Genomic DNA, 23,588 nt, shown 5'->3' with positions numbered 1-23,588 from the left:
TTAGCTCAGTAGACCTGGGGTGGGGCCTGAGGTCTTGTCTTCCTGAAAGTCTCCAGGTGATACTATGCAGCACGTCTATGGGCCATTCTAAGTAGTGAGGATGCTCAGGGCTTTGGTGCTGTGATGATCAGTTTGCTTCTCCAAGAAGCAGGAATAGCATCATCAGGAACTGGTTAGGAATGCAAATTCTCTAGCCCTATCCAATCAAACCCTCTGAGAGTGAGGCCCAGATGCTTCTGATAAATATTGAAACTGGAGAACCACTTTTTTTTTGTTTTGTTTTGTTTTGTTTTGTTTTACAAACTCTGTATTTGCTGGTCATGATGCTTCTTTCACTAGCAAATACAGATTATTTGTTAGTGTAGTCTTTGCTTACTTAACCACTGGGAAAATCTGTCATTTAGGTCTTTGTCTTTAGACCTATTAGTGGTGTATTTAGAGGTTATAACAATAAATTGTTTATTAAGTATATAGGTCTAAGTTTATAAGAACTCTAGAAAATGCTTAATAGGTACTAGCTGCACATATTATGTGCTGGGCTTAGGCTTGTGGGGAGGTGAAATAAAAGTATTAGAGTGTCCACCCACTAAATACCATCTCCAATAGGCAGAGGGACTTATTATAAGACAGATTGCTGGGCTGCACCCTTTCAGTTTATAACTCAAGTCAGTCTGGGGTGGGGACCAATAATTTGGATCTTTAATAAATTCCCAGGTGCCGCTGGTGGTGGTCCAGCGACATTTTAGAGACCCACTTCTTTTGAACATTCATCCCCAAGTGGCCATCTGCTTTCACACCTCCACCCTCTCTTGCAGATGGATTGCAGGGAATGAGAAGGGGGAGGAGGTGGAGGCAGAGGACCCTAAGTCAAAGGTGTGTGTCTGGAGTAGTAAGAATGGTCCAGGGCCAGGCTCTAACCATCTTTATTTCGACACATGGCACACTGGAAGGTTGGTGGTCCCAGGAAAACATATGCAAGGCCCTGGGGAAGAGGTGGCTGTGGAGCCAGGTCTCTGGGTTGAGGCAGGTGTCCTGGGGCTTGGTGGAAGTGGAGCTTCCAGAGTATTGCTGGAGAAAGGCACTGGCCTAGATGGTTACCCTTTATGTGCACACAAAATAAGTTCAGTTTCAACACATCTAACTGGGATGTGGTCCTTCCCCAGGATGGGATTCCTGACTCAGTTGTAGCACAAATGGTCGGGGGCATGTTTTCTATATAGCCCTGGCTCTCAACTCTGCAGTACAAATTACATATATTTAAAGAGATGCCCACGGGTCTCCCCAGACCAATTAAATTGGAATCTGGGGAGCATTGGATTCTGGGTGAGAATTAAGTGACTTGATGTGCAGATGGGTGAAGAATCACTGCCCTCGAGCTAGCTGCTGTGTCCAGGGCTGGGGAAGGGTGTGGAAACTGGGTCTCTGTTAGCCATCCTCCAGGACCTGACTTCCAGCAAGAACTTTCTGCAGGCCACAGATGTGGCATTTGGAGGAATCTAAGAGAAAAAGTGAATGAGAGCATTCCTGGGTTGCCTTCATGTTGTCTGCTTATCACTTTGAAAAGAGTTGTTTCTTTGACTTTTATGTGAAAGCAGAATAAATTATCACATCAGAATAAAGTCAAATCTATGGACCTTTACGTTTTAAGAAGAAACTGCAGTGCCCTGGTGCCAGATGTTTCCAAGTGCTATGTGGAGAAGGTCGTGAGTGTGACACTATGTCTTTTTGTTAAAAGGGAGATCATTACACAGTGTTTAAGCTGTGGGACATGCCAAGAAACAAAATTCAGGGAATTGCAAGGATTTACTTATTTCAAGTATATGGCTATAGAGTTTAATATGGAATATATATTTCATGTCTATATTTGGAAAACATAAGATACAGAAATAACTGCCCCTATAATTAAATGAAGAGAACAATCTCTTCAGAGTTCCTATTTTATTCTCTTTTTTTGTATTATGCTAGAACAATGTGTGACTCTTCAGGCTGAGAAGATAGCTTTTGGTTGATGCAGAGAATCCTGGCTGTCACTAAGGGGTGATCCCCTTCAGATAATAGACCCATTTAATTCCAGTTTCATTGCCTTCGCTGGGAGGGCAAGTCACAGTGAGCTTGGTGGTGATGGGGATTTTGCTGCCTGATGGGTTTCCTTCAAAGAAAACTGTGATGTTGTTGATCTTCTTGGGCCGCACAGAATCCAGAGCCCGGACGAGGAAGGCTGGGCTGTCCAGGGAGTAGGAGAAGAACACCGTGTGGAAGAAGACATTCTTGAAGGGGATGATTATGCTGTAGCCAGCTCGGATCAGGAAGGGGCCTTGGGGCTTGGGGTACAGGGCCTTTCCAAAGAGGGGGATGGTATATTCCCCGCCCATAAGTGATGTCAACATCAGGGTGCACTTGGTCTCACCCAGGTGGCTGGGCTCAAAGAAGACTTCCACGTTGACATCAGTGCCCCCCTGGGCTCCTGGAGGTGCGGTGATAACTCTCTCTGTGTGGAAGTCTGAACAGTCTGTCTGAAAGGGGAACAAACAAACTCATCTCACAGAGAATCCTACAGAGCATCCCAGGACTCAAGTCCACCCCACCCCTCCACTCACAAACATTGAGCAACTAATACTTGTGTGACGATGGGCAGGCTCTAAAACAGTGTCCTCAGAATCTATAGAGCAGAGATCTTTGCAGGGTAGGTATACCCATTATTATTCCTATTTTGCTACCAAAAAAATGGAGGTAAAGAGACTTTAGTGACATGCTCTAACATACACACTAGATCATCTTGGTAGTACAGTCACTGAGATAGGATGTTTTGGGACAAAGGGCTGGGACAATGAAACTATTTTGGTTTAGATATTAGGGGTCCCCAAATCTTATACATGAGACAATGCAAGACAATTCAGAGATGAAATTATTGGGTTATAAGAGTCTTAACCTAATCAATGCATTAATCCCCTTGAATAGATTAACTGGATGGTAACTGTAGGCAGGTAGGGTGTGACTGGACAGGGTGAGTCCCTGGGAACCTGCCTTTGGGGTACATATTTTGTTCCTGATGAGCAGAGTTGCTTTTTTTGCTTCCTGGTGCCCATGTCCCAGGATGCTTTCCTTCTCCATGTCCTCCCACCATGATGGCCTGCTTCACCTTGGGACCAGAGCAAAGGTGTTGGCCATCTATGGACTGAGACCTCTGAAATTATGAGCCCCAAATAAACTTTTCCTCCTCTAAGTTGTTCTTGTCAGGTCTTTGGGTTGCAGCAGTGAAAACCTAATTACACAGCCCTCCCCATGGGGTCTGGTAAACTCTGACCCTTTGTAGCGTGGCACGCTGCTTCTCTACCCTTGTGCTCTTCTCAAAAGGCCTTTCATGAGACCCTGAGAAAACCACAGAAGCAGAATGTTTATACAAGATGAAACTGTTATGAGGAAAACCCTAAATAAACCTCGTAGTTTTAAATGTGCTTAGTCAACTTAAAAATCATTCATTCTGGAGGCCACACATGGGTAATATGTTATCAGTTTCTCACTAGCTTCATTGTAGATACCATCTCTGATGTGTGGGTTATGATGATAACGGTTGCCTAGGTTACTTTTCAGGAACTTGAAGGCTGTTTTTGTTGAAAACACTGACTTTTCACTTGGACCTGCAGGTATCTGATGGGTGACTGGAATAGGATGAAAAGGCTCGGCATCTGTGCAGCCTGAACTTTTGGGTCAGATTCTACTCAGCTCTGCATGTTGACACCTTGGTCGCCCATGGGAGCTGTTATATGTTTTTTTTTTCCCCCCTACGGCACCACTGTGCTTTCAGCAGCTGCAGCGGTTCAAGCAACTAAAGTCCTTCAGCACAGGGTGATGGTGCCAGCACCAAGAGTAACTGAGCAAGTTGACCATGACCACTTGGTGGGCCAAGACTCATGCAAGAAGAAACATCTTTTGGAACTTGCCCTGGCCAGCAGAAAATTACTGGACTTTAGTCCACTCCCCAAATTAATAAAAGCTTACATCTCTCTTGGTTGGGAGAGCAGCCTGATCTCCCTCTCTCCATCACGGCTGTCTCCCTTCAGCTGCATCCCCAATGAAAGCCTTGCCTGTGTGTCTGTCTGTGCTCACTCGGCTCAATTCCATTCCTACCACCACTGAGTCAGAAGTCCCCATTTCCGGTAATAGACGTGGCTGTTCCCCCATATCTGGTTTTTCTTTCCTTCCATGCACATGGAAGATGATACATTCTGGTTCCTTGTGAAGGGGTGGGACTGCTCCTGGACTATTAGCTGTGAGCGGAAGTGAAAGGTGTCACTTCCACTCTAGAGCATTTAATTGCTCTCCCAAATGCTGTCAGGGTCTTTCACCCCTCTGGTTCTGTAACTGGAAACATTTGAGAGTGTGGTTGTTTTTTAGTTAGGTCCCCAAAGCCCCTATAGACACTTATGGGATGATAGTGTAAGTCAATATAAGTAAGAAACTGTTCTTTTTTCTTCCTTTTTTTTTGTGGTACTGTGGATTGAACTCAAGGCCTTGTGCAGGCAAGGCAAGCACTCTATCAACTGAGCTATATCCTCACCCCAAATCTGTTCTTTTAAGCGACTGAAATCTCAGGGTTATTACAGCATAGCCTAGCTTTTCTTGACTGAAACAATTGATCAAATGCATGTTGACAATAGCCACAGAATCCCTGATTTTCACAAAAAGCCTATTTTTCCTAGTTCCTCTTGTTGGTAGGAGTTGGTTCTGTAAAGGTTTGTTCAATTGAATATTAGTGGAAGTTATGTATGCAACTCCCCTTCTGTATCCTTGTTGCTGACTAGAATGTGGATTTCCTGGTAAGCTATGTTGGCCCATATGGACCAAAGCAACTCTCTGCAGAAGATGGAATATCAGCACAGAAGGAGTCTAGGTACCTATTGTCATGGGACTGCCATTCTTCTGTCTCATACTATTAATGCCTGGACTGTTATTTATGCAAGGAAAAAGCGTCTATTTTGCTGTATTTGGAGTTTCGGTCTTTAGACCTATATTCCAATTGCTATAATAGCTAATGTATGTGGAGTCCTTACTGAAGGGTAGACACTAAGAAAATGGCTTTATATATATATTTGAAAGTACTTATAGCAGTCCTGTGAATTGGGGTTTGCTATGGTTTGAATGTCCCTCCAAAACTCATGTTGAGATTTAATTCTCATTAAGAGATAGGAAGATTTGGGACCAGGTGGGACATGGATCTTGAGGGCAGCCCTCATGAATGGATTAGATCAATCATGGATCAACAGACTGTTAGAAAAGTCAGTTTGACTCTTTTCCTTAGACACACTTCTCTCACCATGGATGCCAACTCTGCACTGACTGCAGAGAATCCTTACCAGCAAGAGGCCCTCACCAGCCCCAGGCCCTTGACCTGGAGCACTCAGTACCCAGAATCATGGGCTGAATAAATCTATATTTAGAAATTACTCAGTCTTGCCTGTGATCTTATTTAGAAATTACTCAGTCTTGCCTGTGATCTTAGCGACTCAGGAGGCTGAGGCAGGAGGATCGCAAGTTCAACACCAGCCTAAGCAACTTAGCAGGGCCCTAAGCAACCTATTGAGACTCTGCCTCAAAATAAAAAAATAAAAAGGACTGGGGAGGTAGCTCAGTAGTAAAGCATCACCCCTGGACCCCTGGGTTTAATCTTAGTTCTAAAAAATAATTACCCAGAGCTATTATAGCAATAAAGAAATGTACTAAGGGGGTGTCCTCTCAATTTATGACTTAGAGAGCTTAAGTAAATGATTTATACAATGAGTAAGTGGTGAAGTCAGGATTCAAATCCATGTCTGTTGGTCTACACCCTAGACTTCTGACCACCAAGCGATACTGTCTCCCTTTATTGACCCCTGAGCATGATACAGGAATCGACTACCCTGCCATAAGCCCAGTTTGTTAAGATAGAAAGTCTGTAAAGGAAGCACCTAACCTGTTGCTATTTGTTTCTAAGCTGGGACTTTCCAGCCTAGATTCAGGCCTCCAAGGTGGGAGTTGCTATGATAGCACAGCACCATTATTTTTGAAACCAGACTTCTGGCAAGAGAAGGATCTGCTCACCCTGCAGAAGTACTCTGTTTTCAGCCGGGTATAGTTGGTGAACTTCACGAACATGCTTTGATTGCTGCCAAGAACAGTCTGGAAATGGACAGGTTTTTCAGGAGGTGCTGGCACGGCCTTCAAATTGAGCTCATATTGATAGTAGCCCAGATCATAGTGGTGCAAAGTTAGTTTTCCAATGGTTTCTCCAGCTTTCAGGGGCTGGAATTCGAATGAAAACGTGCCCTGGAAGAGAAGATGGAGGCTCTTGTCATGCAGGAAGTCTGACCTACTCCCTGACACCCAGGGACCTGCCCAAGTCCTCACAGCAGGCTGGTGGCAGAAATGGTGCTTCACATGAAAATGTCCACACTGATCCTGAGTCCAAGGTGATACTGAATCGATACCAACCAGCAGAACTCTCATACTAAAGTTCAACAGGAGTAAGATGAGAAAGAGCAATCGAATGCCAGAGTCTGCCTAGCTCATTCTCCCTCCTCTGTACTCCTTCTAGCTTTCTTTAGCCCTAGTATTTCTATATCTGAAATATATTTGAATCTAAAAAATAAGTATGCATCTTCTCTGGAGAAGGACATTTATGGAGACCATGGTGTAAGCCAGAGGGTGAGGTCAGGTGGCTCCTTCTTTGTACAGTCAACTCAGAACAGCTTCCTGTGTTCTGCCTTGACTGGCTTTCTCTTCCTCCATGGTTACTTATAGCAAAACAAAACAAGAAGCAAAGAGTATTGCTTGTAATAGCAAAACAGGGAGAATAATTCAAAGGCACCAGCAGTTAGGAGGTTGGTTAAATAACTTACAGTTTTCCCCACTTCAGGGGCATATCAGGTTGCCATAAAAAGGATGAAGTAGTGCTATAGGCATTGAAATGAAAGGTGCTGGTGATATTGTAAGTGGAACCAAGGAAGTTCCAAACATGCATACAAAGTTTAAATTCATTTTTGTGGAGAATAATATGTCTAGTGGGTATAGAAAAGAGGTTGTGTGGATATATACCCAATTGTCACTGGTAGTTATGGGAGAAATGGGGTTGTGCAAACTTTTACTATTTCCTATACATCTTTAGAATTGAAATTTTGTTTTATCTTGAGTAGGTATTTTTTAAAAATGAGATTTAAATGAAAAAATAGGGTAAAAGAGAATATTACTGAAGTTGTAGATGTTAAACAGAAAAGAACATGATATAAAGATTTAGATGATTTTTTTCAATAAAATTAGATGAGAGACAAATGTACAAATATAACTTTAAAAAAAAAGTCCCAAAGAAGACACAGAAAACCTCCATAGTCCTGTAACCATCAAAGAAATTGAATTAATAGTAAGAAATTCTTTTTCTTTAAAGAAATTTCGAATCATAAAGTTTTCCTTGTAAGTTATACAAAAAAAATCAATGGATGAAAGAACCCTAGTATTCCACAATTTTTTTCTGGAGAAAACACAAAGAAAAATAACCATGCAAACAAGTATAACACTGATACCAAAGTTAAGCAGGAACAAGAAGAAAAAAGAGAAACTGAATGATAGACTCTCTCCTAAACATAGATATAAAATGCATGGTAAAATCTGAGTCTAACAGTATTAAAAAGGGAATACAATAGCATGAAGTTGGGTTTATTCCATGAACAAAAAGGTGGTTTAATTTTAGAAAAACCAATCGATCATTGATAGATTAAAAGGAGAACAATCACATAGGCATTTTAATTGGTGCAGAAAAAGGATTTGATAAAACTCAATATCCATTTATGTATTAAAAAATCTCCTAGAAAACTAGGAATGAAGGGGAAATTCTTAATCTGATAAGTAGTATCTATAAAAAAATCTAAAACAAATAACAATGACACTTTGAAAGTGTTGCTTTCAAGATCCGTAACAGAGGAAAGATACTCTCTATCACCATCTTGTTCAGCATTGTTCTGAACATCCTAGATAGTGCTACAAAGTGTGAAAAAGAAATTGAAGGGAAAGGTTTAGAAAGGAAGAAATAAAATTATAATTATTTTCAGATTATATTATTACATGTACAGAAAATTTAAAACATCTATGCTTGAAATCATTATTAATGAGTTAATTTTATAAGATGATTGGATTTTGAGTCAGTATATACAAACTGTATTTCTATATGCTTGTGGTAAATAGTGAAATTTGTAAAGATACAATTTATAATAACATTTAACAGGGGCTCCCCTTGAAATTGGCCTTCACTATTCATTCTCCTTACCTCTCCCTAGTTCTTTAGCCAAAGAGAAGCCTCACTTAGATATTAACTGATAAATTTTTGTTTAGGTTCACAAGAATCCAGTTGACCTTTGTAACACCTTCCCTTAGTAACTAATAGCAGGAAGTAGGAATCCATTGTGATGTTCTAGAAAATGACACATGCCCTTGCAGAGGAAGAACCCATCCAGCCTGCAGTCTCACTAGCTACTCACTAGCTACCCTACTCCTCCCACTAGCCTAAGAACTTTTGAGTCCAGAAGATGAAGCTTTGAGGCTGTCCCCTCTTATCTTCTTTTCTTCAGGATTGGCCTTGAATAAACCTGATTTCCTTCCTACCAACATCTGTCTTTGGAATATCGGTCCTCCGGTGATGGGTAGCCTGAATACTTAGCATTTGAGGTTTCAAATGTATGAAACATAAAAATAAGTCTAGTGAAAGATGAATAAGTTTCTACATAGCCAAGATACTTTTGAAGAGCAAAAATATAAGAGGTTAGCTAGATGTAGTAGCAATCCCAGCAACTTAGGAGGCTGAGGCAGGAGGGCTGAGGCAGGAGGACTGAGTTCAAAGCCAACCTCAGCAACTCAGTGAGGCCCTAAGCAACTTAGTGAGACCCCATGTCAAAATAATAATAATAATAATAAAGGGCTGGGGATGTGGCTCAGTGGTTAAGAGCTCCTGAGTTCAATCCCTGGTACCAAAACCCAACCAACCAACCAAACAAATAAACAAGCAAAAGAAGTTATTAGGTCTTAATGTAAACCCTAGAGTGATTGTTTCCTTTATCAGATTCCAATCCTCACTACAAGTCTAAATAAGTTAGGATACTGTGGTATTGGTACAAGGTCAGAAATTAGATCATTATTATATCACAGAAAAGCTAGAACAGGCCTATACGTATATGAATTTGATATATTTCATAAATAATCCTGCAGAGCAGTGAGAAAAAGATGAACTTTTTAAAAGTAATCTGAGATGATTTTTATTGATTCAGAACAGAAGAACTTGATTTCTTACACTATACATAAAAAACAATTCCAGGCTTTGGGTAAGATGATAGTAGCAGCTGCAGCATGGTTTAAAAACTCCCTCGACCCTCGTGAAACACAAAGACCACCTCAGCTAACAAGAAGAACCCATGATCAACATCTATAGCAAAATTAAGCGGAAAGGTAACCCCTAAACCCACAAAATAAGAGTGGGCTGGCCAAGCTACTCATAGCCATGAGACTGGTATAGTAATTAGCCCTGTATGAGAAGAAGTGGAGGAAGGGAAGAGAACATCAGTTCTGAGAGCCAGAGGATCCAGAAATCCCCCCTGAATTGAAGTGTCCCACATGACCTTGAAAACTTGATGGGCGATCTGACAACAGTAGCCTAAGCAGTGGCGGGGGTGGGGGGGGACTTCCAGCTCTGCTTTATTGTTAGTGGCCCTTTAAATGTTCAAAGCCAAGTGACTGAAGTGCCCTGCTAAGATGAAATCTGGTGCTGAAAGAAATCTGAGAGAGCAGAATCTACTTGATCATTTACGAGACATTAAAGGCAAAGGAAAGGTAAAGCCCTGATAAAAATGGGAGAGCAAACAAATCTGGTCCCTAGATTCTGCACGTGAAGGAAGAGCTCAAATTGGAGTGAAGGGATTTTGATGAATTCTGGGCAGTTTAAGAGTTTAGGGTGATATATTTACAAGAAGAATCAAAATGAAAGTTGGTCTCCCTGCTGGGTCATAATCCTAGGCCATGTCCTCCTAATCCCTGTTAAAGGTTTTTTGGGCCTCCATCCTGCAGTGGTCTGTCTGTCTGTGTGTGTATGTATGTATATGTATGTATGTATGTATATGTATGTATGTATGTATGTATGTATGTATGTATGTATGTATCTATCTATCTATCTATCTATCTATCTATCTGTCTATCTCCATCTATGTTGGGCTGGGAGTGTAGCTCAGTGGTAGAGCACTTGCCTAGCATGTGCAGAGCCATGGGTTCAAATGCTGGTATTACAAAAAAAAAAAGTGCGACTGTTGCTGTGTCATTATGTATCTTGCTTTTCAGCACAGATAGTCCACGTTACTGAGCTCCTCCTCCCCTCCTCCTTCTTTGCAGTGCTGGGGAGCGAACCCTTACACATTATGCTGGGCACTCTACCACTGAGTCACACTTCAGCTCAATACTACTTTTGTAATTTACTAAATAAATACATAAAAATATTTATCCTGGACAAGGCAAACAAACAAATGATAGAGGTGAGGGTCACAACACAGAAGTCCATTTTACCTATCTAAACCAAAGCTAAGTAAGGTCTTTGGCAATAGAGGAAAGGAACTTGTCCCCTGCCTTCCTGACCACTGCTAGGGCTGGCCCACCCTCAGGGCATGCAGAACATGAACCCAGAGCCCCTATGGGCAGAAGCCTCTGTGACAGCCCTTGGGGGTCCCTGGCAGCCAGGACTGTACCTCAGAGTTGGCAGGCACAATAAACTGGGAGGGCAGGATGATGTCCGGCACCCTGCAGTCTGTGGAGAAGGTCACCGAGTAGGGCAGGGGGTTTTCCACCTTGATGGAGGCTGACGTACTCTGCCGGACCAAGCTAGTCATGTCGATGGTTTTGATGATGCCTGAAGGGATGACCTTGAAACTCACTACATAGTACAAGAACTCATTGGTGGACTCATTTCTGAAGATCACCTGCATTCACAGGGAGGAAGCAGGGCAGAGTAGGGGTTAGCCGAAGGTCCTAGAGAGAGGGGCTCCTGCTCATTGTTAGCCTGGCCTGGGCACAGGGGCACAGGTGGCACAGGTAGTGCGGCACTGCAGCCTGTCTGGATCCCTGCCAGCCTACCTTTCTCTTTAAGCACTCTGGTCTTAACTAGCCTGAGCTTGCTTTAGAAGAGGCCAGAGCAACTTGTCCAGTGCTGGCTGGAGAGCTCACACTTGTCACTGCACTGAGCTGTCCCCTTACTCCTGAGACTGACTTGTTGATATGCTGATATGATCACCATTTAAACTTCTTTCTCCAGATGAATGAGGATGTTGACCTTGTGTGCTTATAGGTCATTCACATAGCTCCTTTTGTCAAATCATTTGCCCATTTTAATACATTGGGTTGTTTATCTTATTATCATTTGGAGACATTAGTTATTATATAATCTAGATTTTATATATGTTCTCTTAAAATCCTTTTTAATTGATTTTTTAAAAAAATAATGACAGCAGAATGCATTACAATTCTTATTACATGTATAAAGCACAATTTTCCATATCTCTGGTTGTATATAAAGTATGTTGACACCAATTTGTGTCTTCATACATGTACTTTGGATGATGATGTCTATCATTTCACTTTAAAAATCCTTCTCTTGGTTATTCCAACACCTATCATAGCTTCAACTACTATATATAAATGGACAACTCCCAAATATTACCTTCTTCCCTGACCTCTCCCATGATCCATGCTTTTCCTTGAAGCACTTATCTCATTCTGCAATACAATACATTCATGGTGTAATTTTATATAGTGTCTGTGTCCTCCCACTAGACAGTGCGTTCCATGAGAACAGAACTGTGCCTGTATTTGACCATTTCTGGGTTGCCAGCACCTAGTACACTCCATGTTCAATAGATACTCATTAAACAAATGAACGAATTAGGCAAAATAGCTCATGTGTGAAAGGCCTCGAAAGGTCTTGGATTAGTGACTATGGGAGAACACCTGTTATTTCCTAATACCAGGATTGTCAACCTCAGGGTCAAGCCTCCAGGGTTTCAGGGTGGTGCCTTCAGTACACAGATACCTTTGCATTGTACAGCCCCTCCCTGTGGGAGAAGAAGTTGAGCTTGTAGTCCTTCTTGGAGCCAGAGAGTACATCGATGTAATCAAGGCCCTTCATAGTGACACTGAGGTCTGGCTTCTCTGGTTTCAGCATTTCCACAATGACCCGGAATCTGGGGCAGAAGAGCATGGGAGGAGAGGAGAGAATGAGACTGCTTGTCCAAAGGAAAGAAGGGAAGGTGCTATGCCTGCTCTTGGTTTTATGGAGAGCATGTTGGTCTAGGGTTCTGGTCTTATTCTGTCACCAACAGTATCAGTAACCACCATTTATTGACTATCTATTATGTGTGCCAGATACTGAGTCATGTGTTACAGGCATTTACGCCTTGTACTGTCTACAGGAGGGGCATGTCACTAACATCTCCACTTTACTAAAACAGAAATAGAGTTCAAAAGAAGCAAGACAACATGCTCAGGTAACATGACTAGTTATTGGCAAGTTGGGGGTTCAAACTTAGACCTGGGCATTTATGCCTATGCAAAGCAGGTGACCTCCAGCAAGTTACACCTCTTCTTCCAGTCTTTAGTTCTTCTCTGTAAAAGGGGACCATGCTGGGTGACATTGAGTGCCTCTAGGCCTTGCATTCCATTCTACTCCTACTGCAGGCTAAGATCCAAGGGACTTCATTCTCTGGTCGTGGCTTAGGTAATAACACAGAGCAGTCAAGAATAACAAAGGTGATTATCATTATGATAGCAACAGCTAACACTGATGGGAATTTATTTAGTACCAGGCATTATTCTAGGAGATTTATGAGAAATAGCACTGAACAGGAGAATCTCTTCAGAGGTTTAGAGTTCAGGGTGCCTGGCCACATCAGACTACTTTGTCTTTGATTCCTGGGTCCCACCCATTCTCTACAGGCACTGAGCAGGGGTAGGACCAAGCTGGATGGTGGAAGTTATCCCTCCATCTTCCCATCCTGACCCCTTGCTTCATTCCCTTACCTCTGGGGCTTGTTCAGCCAGTTGGTCACTGGCAGGAGCTCAGTGTAGGGGGTCTTACATGGCACTTCACGGCTGATATTGGCTACAGCTTTGGGAACGTCAGAAGTCCCATGCAAAGCATACAGCCAGCCAGTCCCATCGGGGAGGGGAAAGAAGAGAGTGCCCTGAGGAGAAGCAGAAGTGGATCAGAATGGCGCAGAGCGACCTTTATTAAGCTTAGTCAGGCATGGTGGGAACACAGGATTAATGGAGGCCCTGCAAATAAACATCACACTTGTGGAATGCGGCTTGGCAATATGCTCAAAGAATTACAAAAATGTTCATATGAATTTGAACCAGGAGTCCTACTCCAGGCGCACGCGCGCACGCACGCGCACACACACACCAGACACTTAAAATATTGATGAAAATATAGAGATAAATGTTTAACAAAAGGGAAATGTTAAATAAATTATGGGATTCTCATTCAATGAAATACTAGGCATCCATTAAAATGGTTATAACAAAACTGTATAGTTAAATAGAAAAAAATGCTTTAAGTGAAAATAAATGGAATACAAGATCAGGTATGCTATGGTGACCTTATGGTTGCATCTGAATAAGTCCTGGTAGCAAAGACAGAACAAAAATTTTCACTTTTTATAGGGTAGAAGATTGTGGTTACTCTCCCTTTTTTTTTTCTGATTTTTATTACAGTCATCACAATGCTGTTTGTGCAATTAAGCTAAATATTTATTGCTCAGAGCTTGGTTTAGGACTTCATTTCAGAACTGAGCCCTTGGCTCTAAGAGCATCCCCTACAATGAAACGGGGACACAAAGAGAAGCCAAAGCTTGACAATCTGCATGACTCCCCGCTGTTCCATCATGATCTGGAGACTCTCATCTCAGTCTCTGAGCTCCAAATCTGACTTCTAATGTTTCGCCTTCCTTCTACTATGCCAGGGATCTGATGGGGGGACCTCAGCCTACCTGGTGCTTGCGATTCTCTATGTTCATGGTGCGGGGCCGGTAGGTGATCTCATAGGGCTTGTTCTGCTGATGGGCCTCCAGGGTGACGAACTCGGGCCCCTCCCAGTGCTCACCCTCAAAGATAGGGCGCAGATTCCAGGTCTGGTTGGTGCGGTTTGACAGCAGGATGGTCTGCGTGTGCTTGGAACGAACCTGGCAGTTGAAGTTCACCACCTGGAAGAAAGCAGGCACGTCACCTTCCAGGGCACTTGCCCCTGGTCTGTGTGCAGGTACCGGAGGAGCAGAATGAATGCAGGGAAGACTGATTTTAATAGCACTTCCCATTGTGAGTTCCAACGGGTAATTTTTTTCTTTCATTTTTTTTCAACAAATATTTATCTTGTTGCACAAAGTGTGCCAGGCACTGTTTTTGGTTGTGGAGTTACAGCAATGAACAAAGTCACAAAAAAAAATCTCTGTCCTGGAAGAGATTACATTCTAGTGGGGAGAGTCAGACACAGCATGTAGGTAGGGGAGGGACAAGGGGGTGGGAGTTCAGGCTAGAGGGCTGGGATGAAGCCAGGCAAGGGCACAGGGAATCCTGTACTGGATTAAAGACCAACAAGGACAAAATCAGGGGAGACCTGAGGGAAAAGAGCCTCCATGTAGAAGAAACATTGATTGTAAAGGTCCTAAATTTGATAAATGACGAGGGAACCTTTCTGGTAAATGGGTGGCGGGGAGATAACGGACAGGAAAGAATGGCATGTAGGACCTGGGAATCCTGGAAGAGGCTTTTCCTTCTGTTGAAGTAGTATTTTATTTTGAAGCATGGTCTCAGTTGCCCAGGCTGGCCTTGAATTTGTAATCCTCTTACCTCAGCCCACTAGTTGCTGGGATTACAGGAGTGAGCCAGAAAGCCCAGCTAGGATTTTCTGATGTATGGGATCTTTGGTGTAAGTGGAAGAAGGTTCAAGAATGACCCTCGTGTTTTTAGATTGAGTGACAAGAAGGATGGCGATGTTGATTGTGAGAGGGGGAGAGATTCAGGAACTCAGTTCTGTCCATGTTACATTTGAGAAGAATATCAGTCAAGCAGGAAGTAGAATTTACAAACATGAGTGAAAGGGAAAAAAGTCCAGGTGGGGGATATAGATCTGGGAGTTTTCCATGTGGCAATGTTATTTTAAGACCAAGAAACTGGATGAGGTCAAAGAGGAAGGAATATCTTTAGAAGAAAGAAGGAATCTGAGGACCTTGATTCCTAATGGACACACTCCAAGGTTAGGAAGAATCAGAGAAAATGTGACGTAGCGGCCAGTAAGGTGGGAAGAAACCAGGAGGGGGCAGTGTCCTGGACTTAAGGGAAGGGGTGTTTGAAGGATGAGGGACGGTTTATGGTGTCATGTGCTATCACAGGTCAAGTAAGACAATGGGTAAGAAGCAGCCATTGAGTTTATCAACAAGGTCAGTGTGGTACAGGCATAAAGTTGGCCAAATAGATCAATGGACAAGTATAGAGTTCAGCAACAGACCTACACACACCTGACCAACTGAAGGTACCAAGGCAATTCAGTGGAGAAAGGAAAATATTCTCAACAAATAGTGGTGGAATAATTGGATATTTGCATACAAAAAATGAATTTGATCCATATCTTGCACTATGTACAAAAATTAACTCCAAACAGATTGAAGACCTAAATGTAAGACTTGTGCCCGGAATATATAAAGAGCTCTCAAAACTTTGAGAACCACAACCTAATTAAAAATAGAAGATTTCAAGACACTTCAACAAAGAAGGTACGTGGGTGGTAAGTGAGTACCTGAAAAGATGTTCCACATCCTCGGTCATTAGGGAAATGAAAATCAAAGCCTTAATGAGATGCTACTACACACATACCTAGTAGAGTGGCCAAAGCTTTAAAAACTGAGCATATCAAATGTTGACAAGGACATTGAGCAAGTGGCCATGTCAGACATTGCTGGTGGGAACATAACAGGTCACAAGAGGAAAACTGGAACAGAAAAAGGATATGAAAGGGAAACCGTTTGACAGCTTCTTAGAAGGTGAGTAGGGACTGAGCCATTCCACAGCTAGGTTTTTACCCAGGAGAAAAAAAAAAAAAGAATTGGTTCTTGCTGAGACTTGTTTATAGCATTCTGTGCGATTCCATCCACATAACATTCTTGAAATAACAAAATTTCAGGGAGGGAGGTCGTGTCATTTTTACTGTAAGCAATATTGTCAGAAATAGAGTTGAAAGCTCTTGGATTCACTGAAGGCCATTGTTTAAACCACAGGGAAGGTGTTATAATAGAATTTGATCCAGAAGGGGCATGCTTCCTTGAGAATGTAAGTCTTGAGTCTAGAGCTGAGGGGTGAACAGGAGTTAACTAGATGGAAGGGAAGAAAAGAATATTCTAGTAGAGGGCATGGCTTGATCAAAGTCCCTCTGGTGGTGAGGGAACAGGTCTGAAGGGTTGACATGGGTGCTGAGGACTGAGTTCCCTCGTGGGGCTCACTTCTACCCCACTCACCTCTTTTACTGCAGGTGGTCCTACGCAGACTCCAGACAGGGTGAGGCATAGAGAATTACCTCCCTGGATGAAGCAAGGCACGTTTTTACAGAGACTCTCCTTTCCCACCTCTGTGGGATGGTAGGTCACTTCGAAAGAGACTTCCATGCCTGAGGTGATATAGCCTTCTTCTGGGGTGATGTTGAAATGAGGCTCAGTTGTTCTGGTATCCCATTTAAACCTTTGAAGACAAAAGAAGACAAGGAAGACAGTCTGCTAGTACTCCAAGGGTATTCCCAGTGTCCCTGAGACTAGGGACTTTGCCTGGGCTTTTGGTGGCTGGGTTTCCTTCTCTTGCCTGTTCCTCGGGACCTAGGAGGAGAAAGATCTGCTAGACAGAGCAGAGGCAGTTGTGGGACACAGGGCAAGGTCATGCCCTGGGTAAGGTGACTGGGCTCCTTCTGAGCTGAGCCAGGGTGGAAAGTGGCCACATCTAATCCTAGTACCCACAAGTGACACATCAGGAGTCAAATACATGATCGTGTGTACACAGGTGTTTCCAAGGTCAAGAGCTGGCAAGTGGCTGGTTTAGGACTGAAGCCCTCCCAAGGCTACAGTCTTTGCCATTCCCTGCACTGCCTCTCAGTTTAGAGCCATCAGGGGGTGACCATCTCTTCATATGAGAGTCATGCCTGTTCTTGGTAGCACTGGGATCTGATGGCCCTGTGTGGTTGGGTGCTTGGTCCAGGCAGGAGCCAGGATGGATGGTGCAGATCAGTGCCTCCAGTGCCAGGAATGAGTCTTTCTGTGATGAGTGCCCATGTGGTGTGTGGCATGAAGTGTGGCGGGAAGTGTGGCATGAAACTTGTAGTGCTACATCAGAATGGCAAGAGACAAGAGGAAACAGCGTGGAAAGAAAAGCTGTCAGAGATACACTTGGATTCCCCTCCTGGCTGTGTGATCATGGGCAAGTCACTAACCATTTTAGGCTTCACTTCATCTGTGAAATGGAGACACTGTAGTAACCTATCTTTGAGGATCCTGGGATAATTAAACGGGAGATTATATGCAAGAATGCTCAGCACTCAGCCTTGCACCTGGACTTGATAAATTTTTGCTACATGCGTTATTTTACTTGATTTCTTTGTCCCTCAGTTTCCTCATCTGTGAAACAGATTAGTTGTGGGACTGGTCTCCTAGCTTGATGGGATTAAATGAGATGAGCCAGGTAAAAGGGCATTTAACAGGACAGAGCAGATGTTCTCTATCACATTGATTTCAGTATTCATGGTGGTAGCAGCCACTCTGGTGAGGCCACTGCTGTCACATCCTGAGGTGAGAGTATGTGTACAGAAGGGAGAGGACAGAAATGAGAAGTCACTGTCCTTGCAAGACAATGGCAATCCAGGCACAGAGCTGTCTGCTGCAGCCTCGGGTGGGGGGCGCTGTTCCCTACCTTGCCCCCACATCACCCGAGTTCAACATGAGGATGCGGCGGGTGGCTTGAGTCTGAGACACAACTGGTCCAAAGGCAACATGTTCCTGGTCCAGGGAGATCTCCAGGGCCTGGCAGCACCCGTTGATGAGGAAGAGGGGGCGCAGGAGTCCCATGCATTCCATGAACACTTCTTCGGAGAAGGCAGGGACACGCTTCTTTGGGGCAAAGGTGACTTCCACTTTACAGACTTCTTTGGGCTTCAGAGTGATGTTCTGGAAGGGCTCCAAGGTGATGACCTGGAGAAAGTGACACTTGGACTCAGTAGCTGAAGGTGGCAGGGAAGCCCCTGAGGCCTCCAATTCCTGAGGTCCCAGCCCAGGCGTCAAATGCCACATCTGCTCTTACCAGCAGTGTAATCCGGTAAATGACTTAAACTTTCTGTGACTTGCGCTATGGTGAAGGTTAAGATCATGTATATAAAATGTGTGGTACGTAATAGGCGTCCAATGAACGCCAGTTCCCTTTCCTGCTCCCTTTCCAACTTATCTTGGGCATTTCATTCTTTCCTCTCCATGGGGAGGAGGAAAAGAAGAAATAGTACTGGGAAAGAGGAAATAGTACTCTGGTATTTCCTGATGCTCCCTGGGATTATTATTATTATTATTGGTACTGGGGATTGAACCCAGGGGTGCTTTACCACTGAGCTACATCCTTAGTCTTTTTAATTGTTTTTGTTTTGTTTTGTTTTGTTTTTGTTTTTTAGACAAGGTCTTGCTAAGTTGCTCCAGCTGGACTTGAACTTGTGATCTTTCTGTCTCAGTCTCCCAAGATGCTGGAATTATAGGCATGTACCACCGTGCCTTGGACTCTCTGGGATTATTAAGATGCACATTCTGCCCCAGTTCAACAAAATCAGTATCCCTGGGAGGGCTTGGAACCTGCATTTCCAAAAGTGCCCTCCACCTCCTGTATTCTAAAGTTCAAGAGCCACTGCACAAGTTTGGATGACTTTCCCTTCAGTCCTCGTAAAAAGCAAATCCAAACCAGCCTTAAGGAAGTCAATTCCCTTTGGATACTTAAGCTCCCTTTGGTACAGGGTATTGGGCACTCACCCACAAAGGGACTGTGGCCACAGGGAGTGATGTGAAAGGTGGAGCAGCTACAACCAGAAAGTAATCCTAGAGATTTCTCAAAAAAAAAAAAATGGTGTTGGGAGCTAGGCTCAGGGTGATGCAGCCAGCACAGGTCATTCTGACAGCTTTGGTCTGACCACCTATGAGGCAGAATTGGGATGGCCAAACTGTTAGGGGCCCCAACCCACTGGGACTTTAATTTGGAGTAGTGTAGTAGTGGGCAAAGTAGATCAGCCTGTTGCATCTCTTCCTCTGACTGGCCTCTCACAGCTCATTTTTCTGTGTCCTGAAATCCCTGGGTAGTCTGTGGCACTTGTTCTACACGGATTCACATCTGTTTTTTGTGAAGCAAGGCCCCTTTGGAGCATATATACCTTTGCCCTCCTATGGCCACCCCTCCTCAATCCGTCTGTCTGGGATACACCTGTTCATCCTGTACAAAGAACTTCAGGCCCCTGAACTCTGAGGCCTTCCGTAGTCCCCCGAACACTTCTCTGAGTAGCCCTGTGCCCATCTCCCACTCTGCTTCTGCCATGATATCCTGGCATTGTCTATGTGTCTGTGACCCCCAAAGACTGTGAATTTCACCAGACCGAGGTCTTTCATAGTCACCTTTCTGTTCCCCACACCTAGTATGTATTCACTGAGCAAATGGAAGAATGATTGAATGAAGGAATGAATGTAGTCCATCCTTAGAATGGAAAACATGTGGCCTCTTTTTGGAGGGCCATCCAAATCCTGGTGATGGTAACCTGGGTAGCAGGCATCCTGGACTGGAAGCTCCTCTATCCAGGGACCTTGTGGGCATGGATTTAATTACAAGCAAGCCCTTCTCCCACCACTGAGGAGAGCTGGACAGCCTTTCAGGGAGCAGATCGGCAATGCTTATTCAAATACACTTTTCCTTTTCACCCAGCAAGCCCATTTCTAGGAACTTGTTGTAAGCAGAAAATAATGACTGCATGCAAAGTCCTAGGTACGTAGGTATTTCAATGTTTATAATATAAAAAAGCTGAAACACCTCTAATGAACAGAAAGAGAGAATTGGTTCATCTACCTAATAGAGGCACAAATGAACAAATGACACTGAATGACATGGAAAATGATATGAAAATGTAAAATGAGAGTAATAATATTAGGGTGCTAACCCCACACTGCTTTGGGGACATGATCAGAGATAGCATGTGTAAAACTCTTTGAGGGTCTGGCACATTCTAGGTGCACAAGAAATGTGAGCTGTTGGTGCTGTAGGTCGTTCTGATCATCAGGAAGCATGGAGAGGTCCCTGGAAGTCCCCTGAGCACCTACCTTGGGTTCCTGGAGTTCTGGAACAGAGAACAGGACTGACTGGTTAAATGTGAGCTGGGCAAGGCTGTTGTTCTTGATGGAAACCATTTTCGTCACAACATTTCCTGGTGAGACAGCTCCTAACTTCACAATCCTGTTGGCTGGATCTAGGACTGAAATCTGCAGAAGAAATGAGCAAGAGGATAGGAATAAGGGCTCATTAGTTAATGGGAAAAATATGTATTATGATACACCTATCCTGGCAAGGCCAAGGGTGGCTCTCTCTCTTTTAGCGCTCTAACTTCTTCATATGGTTGAGGCATTCATTCACTTCCTCCACATTGATGAGCATAAAATGCCCACTAAACTCATCACAAAATTACATAATGTAAACTGGGTTCAGAGAGATGAAGGAAAAAGCATAATGCAGGGAGCTGGCACTAGACTGGGGCTGAGGGAGGCCTTCCTGCAGTGGGCACTGGGTGCTAAAGCAGGGCAGGGCCTAATCGGCATGGCATGGGCTGGGGAGCATGCAGGGGGAGGAGATGGGCTGTGCATGGCCCTGGGCCTGAGAAGGTGGCCTACCGAGGCCTGTGGAGCTAGCAGACTAGAGCAGGCTGGAGAAGCGGTCAGGTCTTGCAAGGCCTTGTAGGCTATTGTAGGTGGTGAGAGGGAGGGTGGGCTCTATGCTGGGAGAAATGGGAAGCCAGAGAAGCACGTGGTGACCCGACCCAGTGTGTTTGTGAGAGTGCTCTGGCTTGCTCCTCGGGGGAGAATGGACTTAAGAAGGTAAGAGAGAAAGCCCAAGGAGGAGAGGGGATGGCGGTTTGGCTAGAGTTGGAGAAAAGCTGACACAAGGCATTGATCAAAATGTTGATCTGGATCAGGCCAAGCCTTGCCCTCCAGGAGGACTTGAGCCAAAATAAGTAGCAACCACTGACCACTCTACTTTGATCAGTTACTAAACTGTACTCCTCCCTCCAACTATCTCTCTCTTTCAGTCCACATGTTTCCATTGCGCCTGAAAAGGACCCCCCTGGCCGGCCAGTGAGAACCTGGAGGCCTGAGAACATGTTTAAGTTACCAGCATCCAATGGGTGCAGGATGAGCCAATGGAAGAACAAGTGAATGAAGGAGCCAGGGCCATGGGGAGAGACCCTGTCTCTGTCCTGGGTCCAGACACACCAGATGACCATGTGCTGCTTCTCCTATGGCTTCAGGGCAAGGCTACCAGGAACATATCCCCTCCCAATTCCCTTTGGTTGATGAAATGTATTATGCATTCTTAAGTCTCTTGGAAGGTTTCAATCTTCCCAGATCTTCTATGACATACAAACACTCCCACCAGACAAGCACCTTAAACTTTACCAAGACACTGAGGAGAAATGAATGGGCAGCAGGACAGATCATTTCCTTTCTATCTGGGGTGCCAGGGTAGAAGAAATCCTTGACCAAATGTAATCCTGGGACCCATGGCTGGCTGGAGAATTTTAATCAATGGGGATGTTAAAGAAAGATGTTTCATAGCTGAAATCTATGTCTGCATATGTTGCCTAAAAATGTTGTCTACTAAGCCTAAAAGAAAACATACCCCAAGGTGGGAGAAAGATATGCTTGGGAAGCTGCATCTGATAACCTCCAAGAAAACAAAGAAAGTTTCTCTAGTGCCTGTGATTACCAGAATCCTTTGCACAATGAAGTTTGGAATTGAGTAGGAGCTACCATTCTCTTGAGTCTGATTTGACAATTTCCCTCTTTATATGATTAGAGACATTATTTCAGTGGGAGAGGTGGACCTCAGAGAGAGCAACCGGGGGGGGGGGGGAAGATGTGGAAGGGGAGGAGAGGCTATGTGGGCTCAGGTGGGCAAAGGAGGTTGTGGAGGGTGGGAAGGAGGGGTTGAGCCCAAGGACCTCCCTCAACATCTCTTACCTTCATTTCAGTGCCTTTCCCTTTGATTTCCACAATTTGCTGGGAGAGCCCATTGATCTCGAAGGGGATGAGTTCTTGATAGCTGATAGTTTCTCGAGGATAAAAGATAATTGGAATCTCCAGAGAATTTCCTGGCTTCACCACATCCACACGGAAGTTTACCTCCAGGTGTGGGGTGTTGGTGTACAAACAGTCTATGCTGGGGAAAACCAAGAGGGAGGGGTGGAAACTCTGAGAATGCTGACCTAGAGGGATTGACATGTTTCTGACTCTCTGGGTTCGATGCTGATAGGTTTTCTGCCCTGCTGTCCTAGAGTCAGAGAAGTCATTAAAGAACTGGAAGTGACCATACCAATGACCAGCCCACACTCTGGATGTGGCATTCTGTGATACTAGCAGAACCAGGCCTCTAACTCAGAGGCTCACAACCCCTTTCCCAGCGCTCTTTAACTCTACTGAGCCCCTGCTTGGTGATAATGCATCTCAAGACTGGACAGGAATATACAGTTCTAGAGTCAGATAGGAGTTTAGATCTGGCTCTAGCTAGCCATGTGACCTAGGAAAAGGTTCTTAGATTTCTAGATTTTGTGGATCACTTGGATATCTGTTTCCTTATCTGTACAATGGGAGAGGTGATAGCTATTTCATAGGACTGTCATGAGGATTAAATGAGATGATGTGGCTAAAGCAGTCTACTAATATATGCCATAAAGATGAGATATTATTATTATGGCTCATTGCTCAACTTGAAGGGATCCTGAGAGATCATGTCTGCCCATTTCACCTGTGGGTATGAAGGCACCTAGACCTCTCCATTGTAGCACCCTTCATCTTCCTGACTGGCATTTAGAGAAGGGTCTAGTGAGGCCAATGTATAGAGCTCGATGCTTTAAACAAAGTAAGAGTGAGAGTACATGAAATCATTTTAGAAGCATATAAGTAGTAAGTTTAAAAATTGATATTTAAGTAAACCCTATTAAATTTAAATTTAACCCTAATTGAAACTCCTATAATTTAATATTCTGGGTTTTAAAATAATAGCAGCAGCAGCAACAGCTATGGCAACAGCAACTAATAATAGTTGAATACTTTCTACATTTTGGGCACTGTTCTAAGTACTGTCTCAGGAAGGATTAATTTAGTCTTCCTAGTACTCTTATATGGTCAGTACTGATTACCCCATTTCAGGCAAGAAGACAGAGACACAAAGAGTTAAAAAAAATTTGGCCTTGGGATGGTGGTACAGCTCAGTGATAAAGT

At 43.8% G+C, this 23,588-nt stretch overlaps 1 protein-coding gene across 1 annotated transcript in view; it reads right to left on the bottom strand.

Moving 5' to 3' along the window:
- Window positions 1-2,030: 2,030 nt before the first annotated feature.
- Window positions 2,031-23,588, bottom strand: part of HYDIN (HYDIN axonemal central pair apparatus protein) — a gene marked incomplete at both ends in the record, with an annotated part of 332,822 nt that continues 311,264 nt past the window's right edge. Inside the window, 10 exons of the mRNA XM_081274731.1 lie at window positions 2,031-2,513; window positions 6,079-6,303; window positions 10,749-10,979; window positions 12,086-12,236; window positions 13,072-13,235; window positions 14,043-14,255; window positions 16,560-16,779; window positions 17,995-18,272; window positions 20,418-20,576; window positions 22,329-22,527. Of these exons, the coding sequence (XP_081130857.1) occupies window positions 2,031-2,513; window positions 6,079-6,303; window positions 10,749-10,979; window positions 12,086-12,236; window positions 13,072-13,235; window positions 14,043-14,255; window positions 16,560-16,779; window positions 17,995-18,272; window positions 20,418-20,576; window positions 22,329-22,527 (2,323 nt within the window). The remainder of the gene's footprint in view (window positions 2,514-6,078; window positions 6,304-10,748; window positions 10,980-12,085; window positions 12,237-13,071; window positions 13,236-14,042; window positions 14,256-16,559; window positions 16,780-17,994; window positions 18,273-20,417; window positions 20,577-22,328; window positions 22,528-23,588) is intronic.

The sequence above is a fragment of the Spermophilus citellus genome, assembly GCF_964194105.1.
Source record: "Spermophilus citellus genome assembly, chromosome: 18".
In the NCBI taxonomy this organism is placed as follows: domain Eukaryota; kingdom Metazoa; phylum Chordata; class Mammalia; order Rodentia; family Sciuridae; genus Spermophilus; species Spermophilus citellus.
This window is presented reverse-complemented; position numbering and strand designations above follow the sequence as displayed.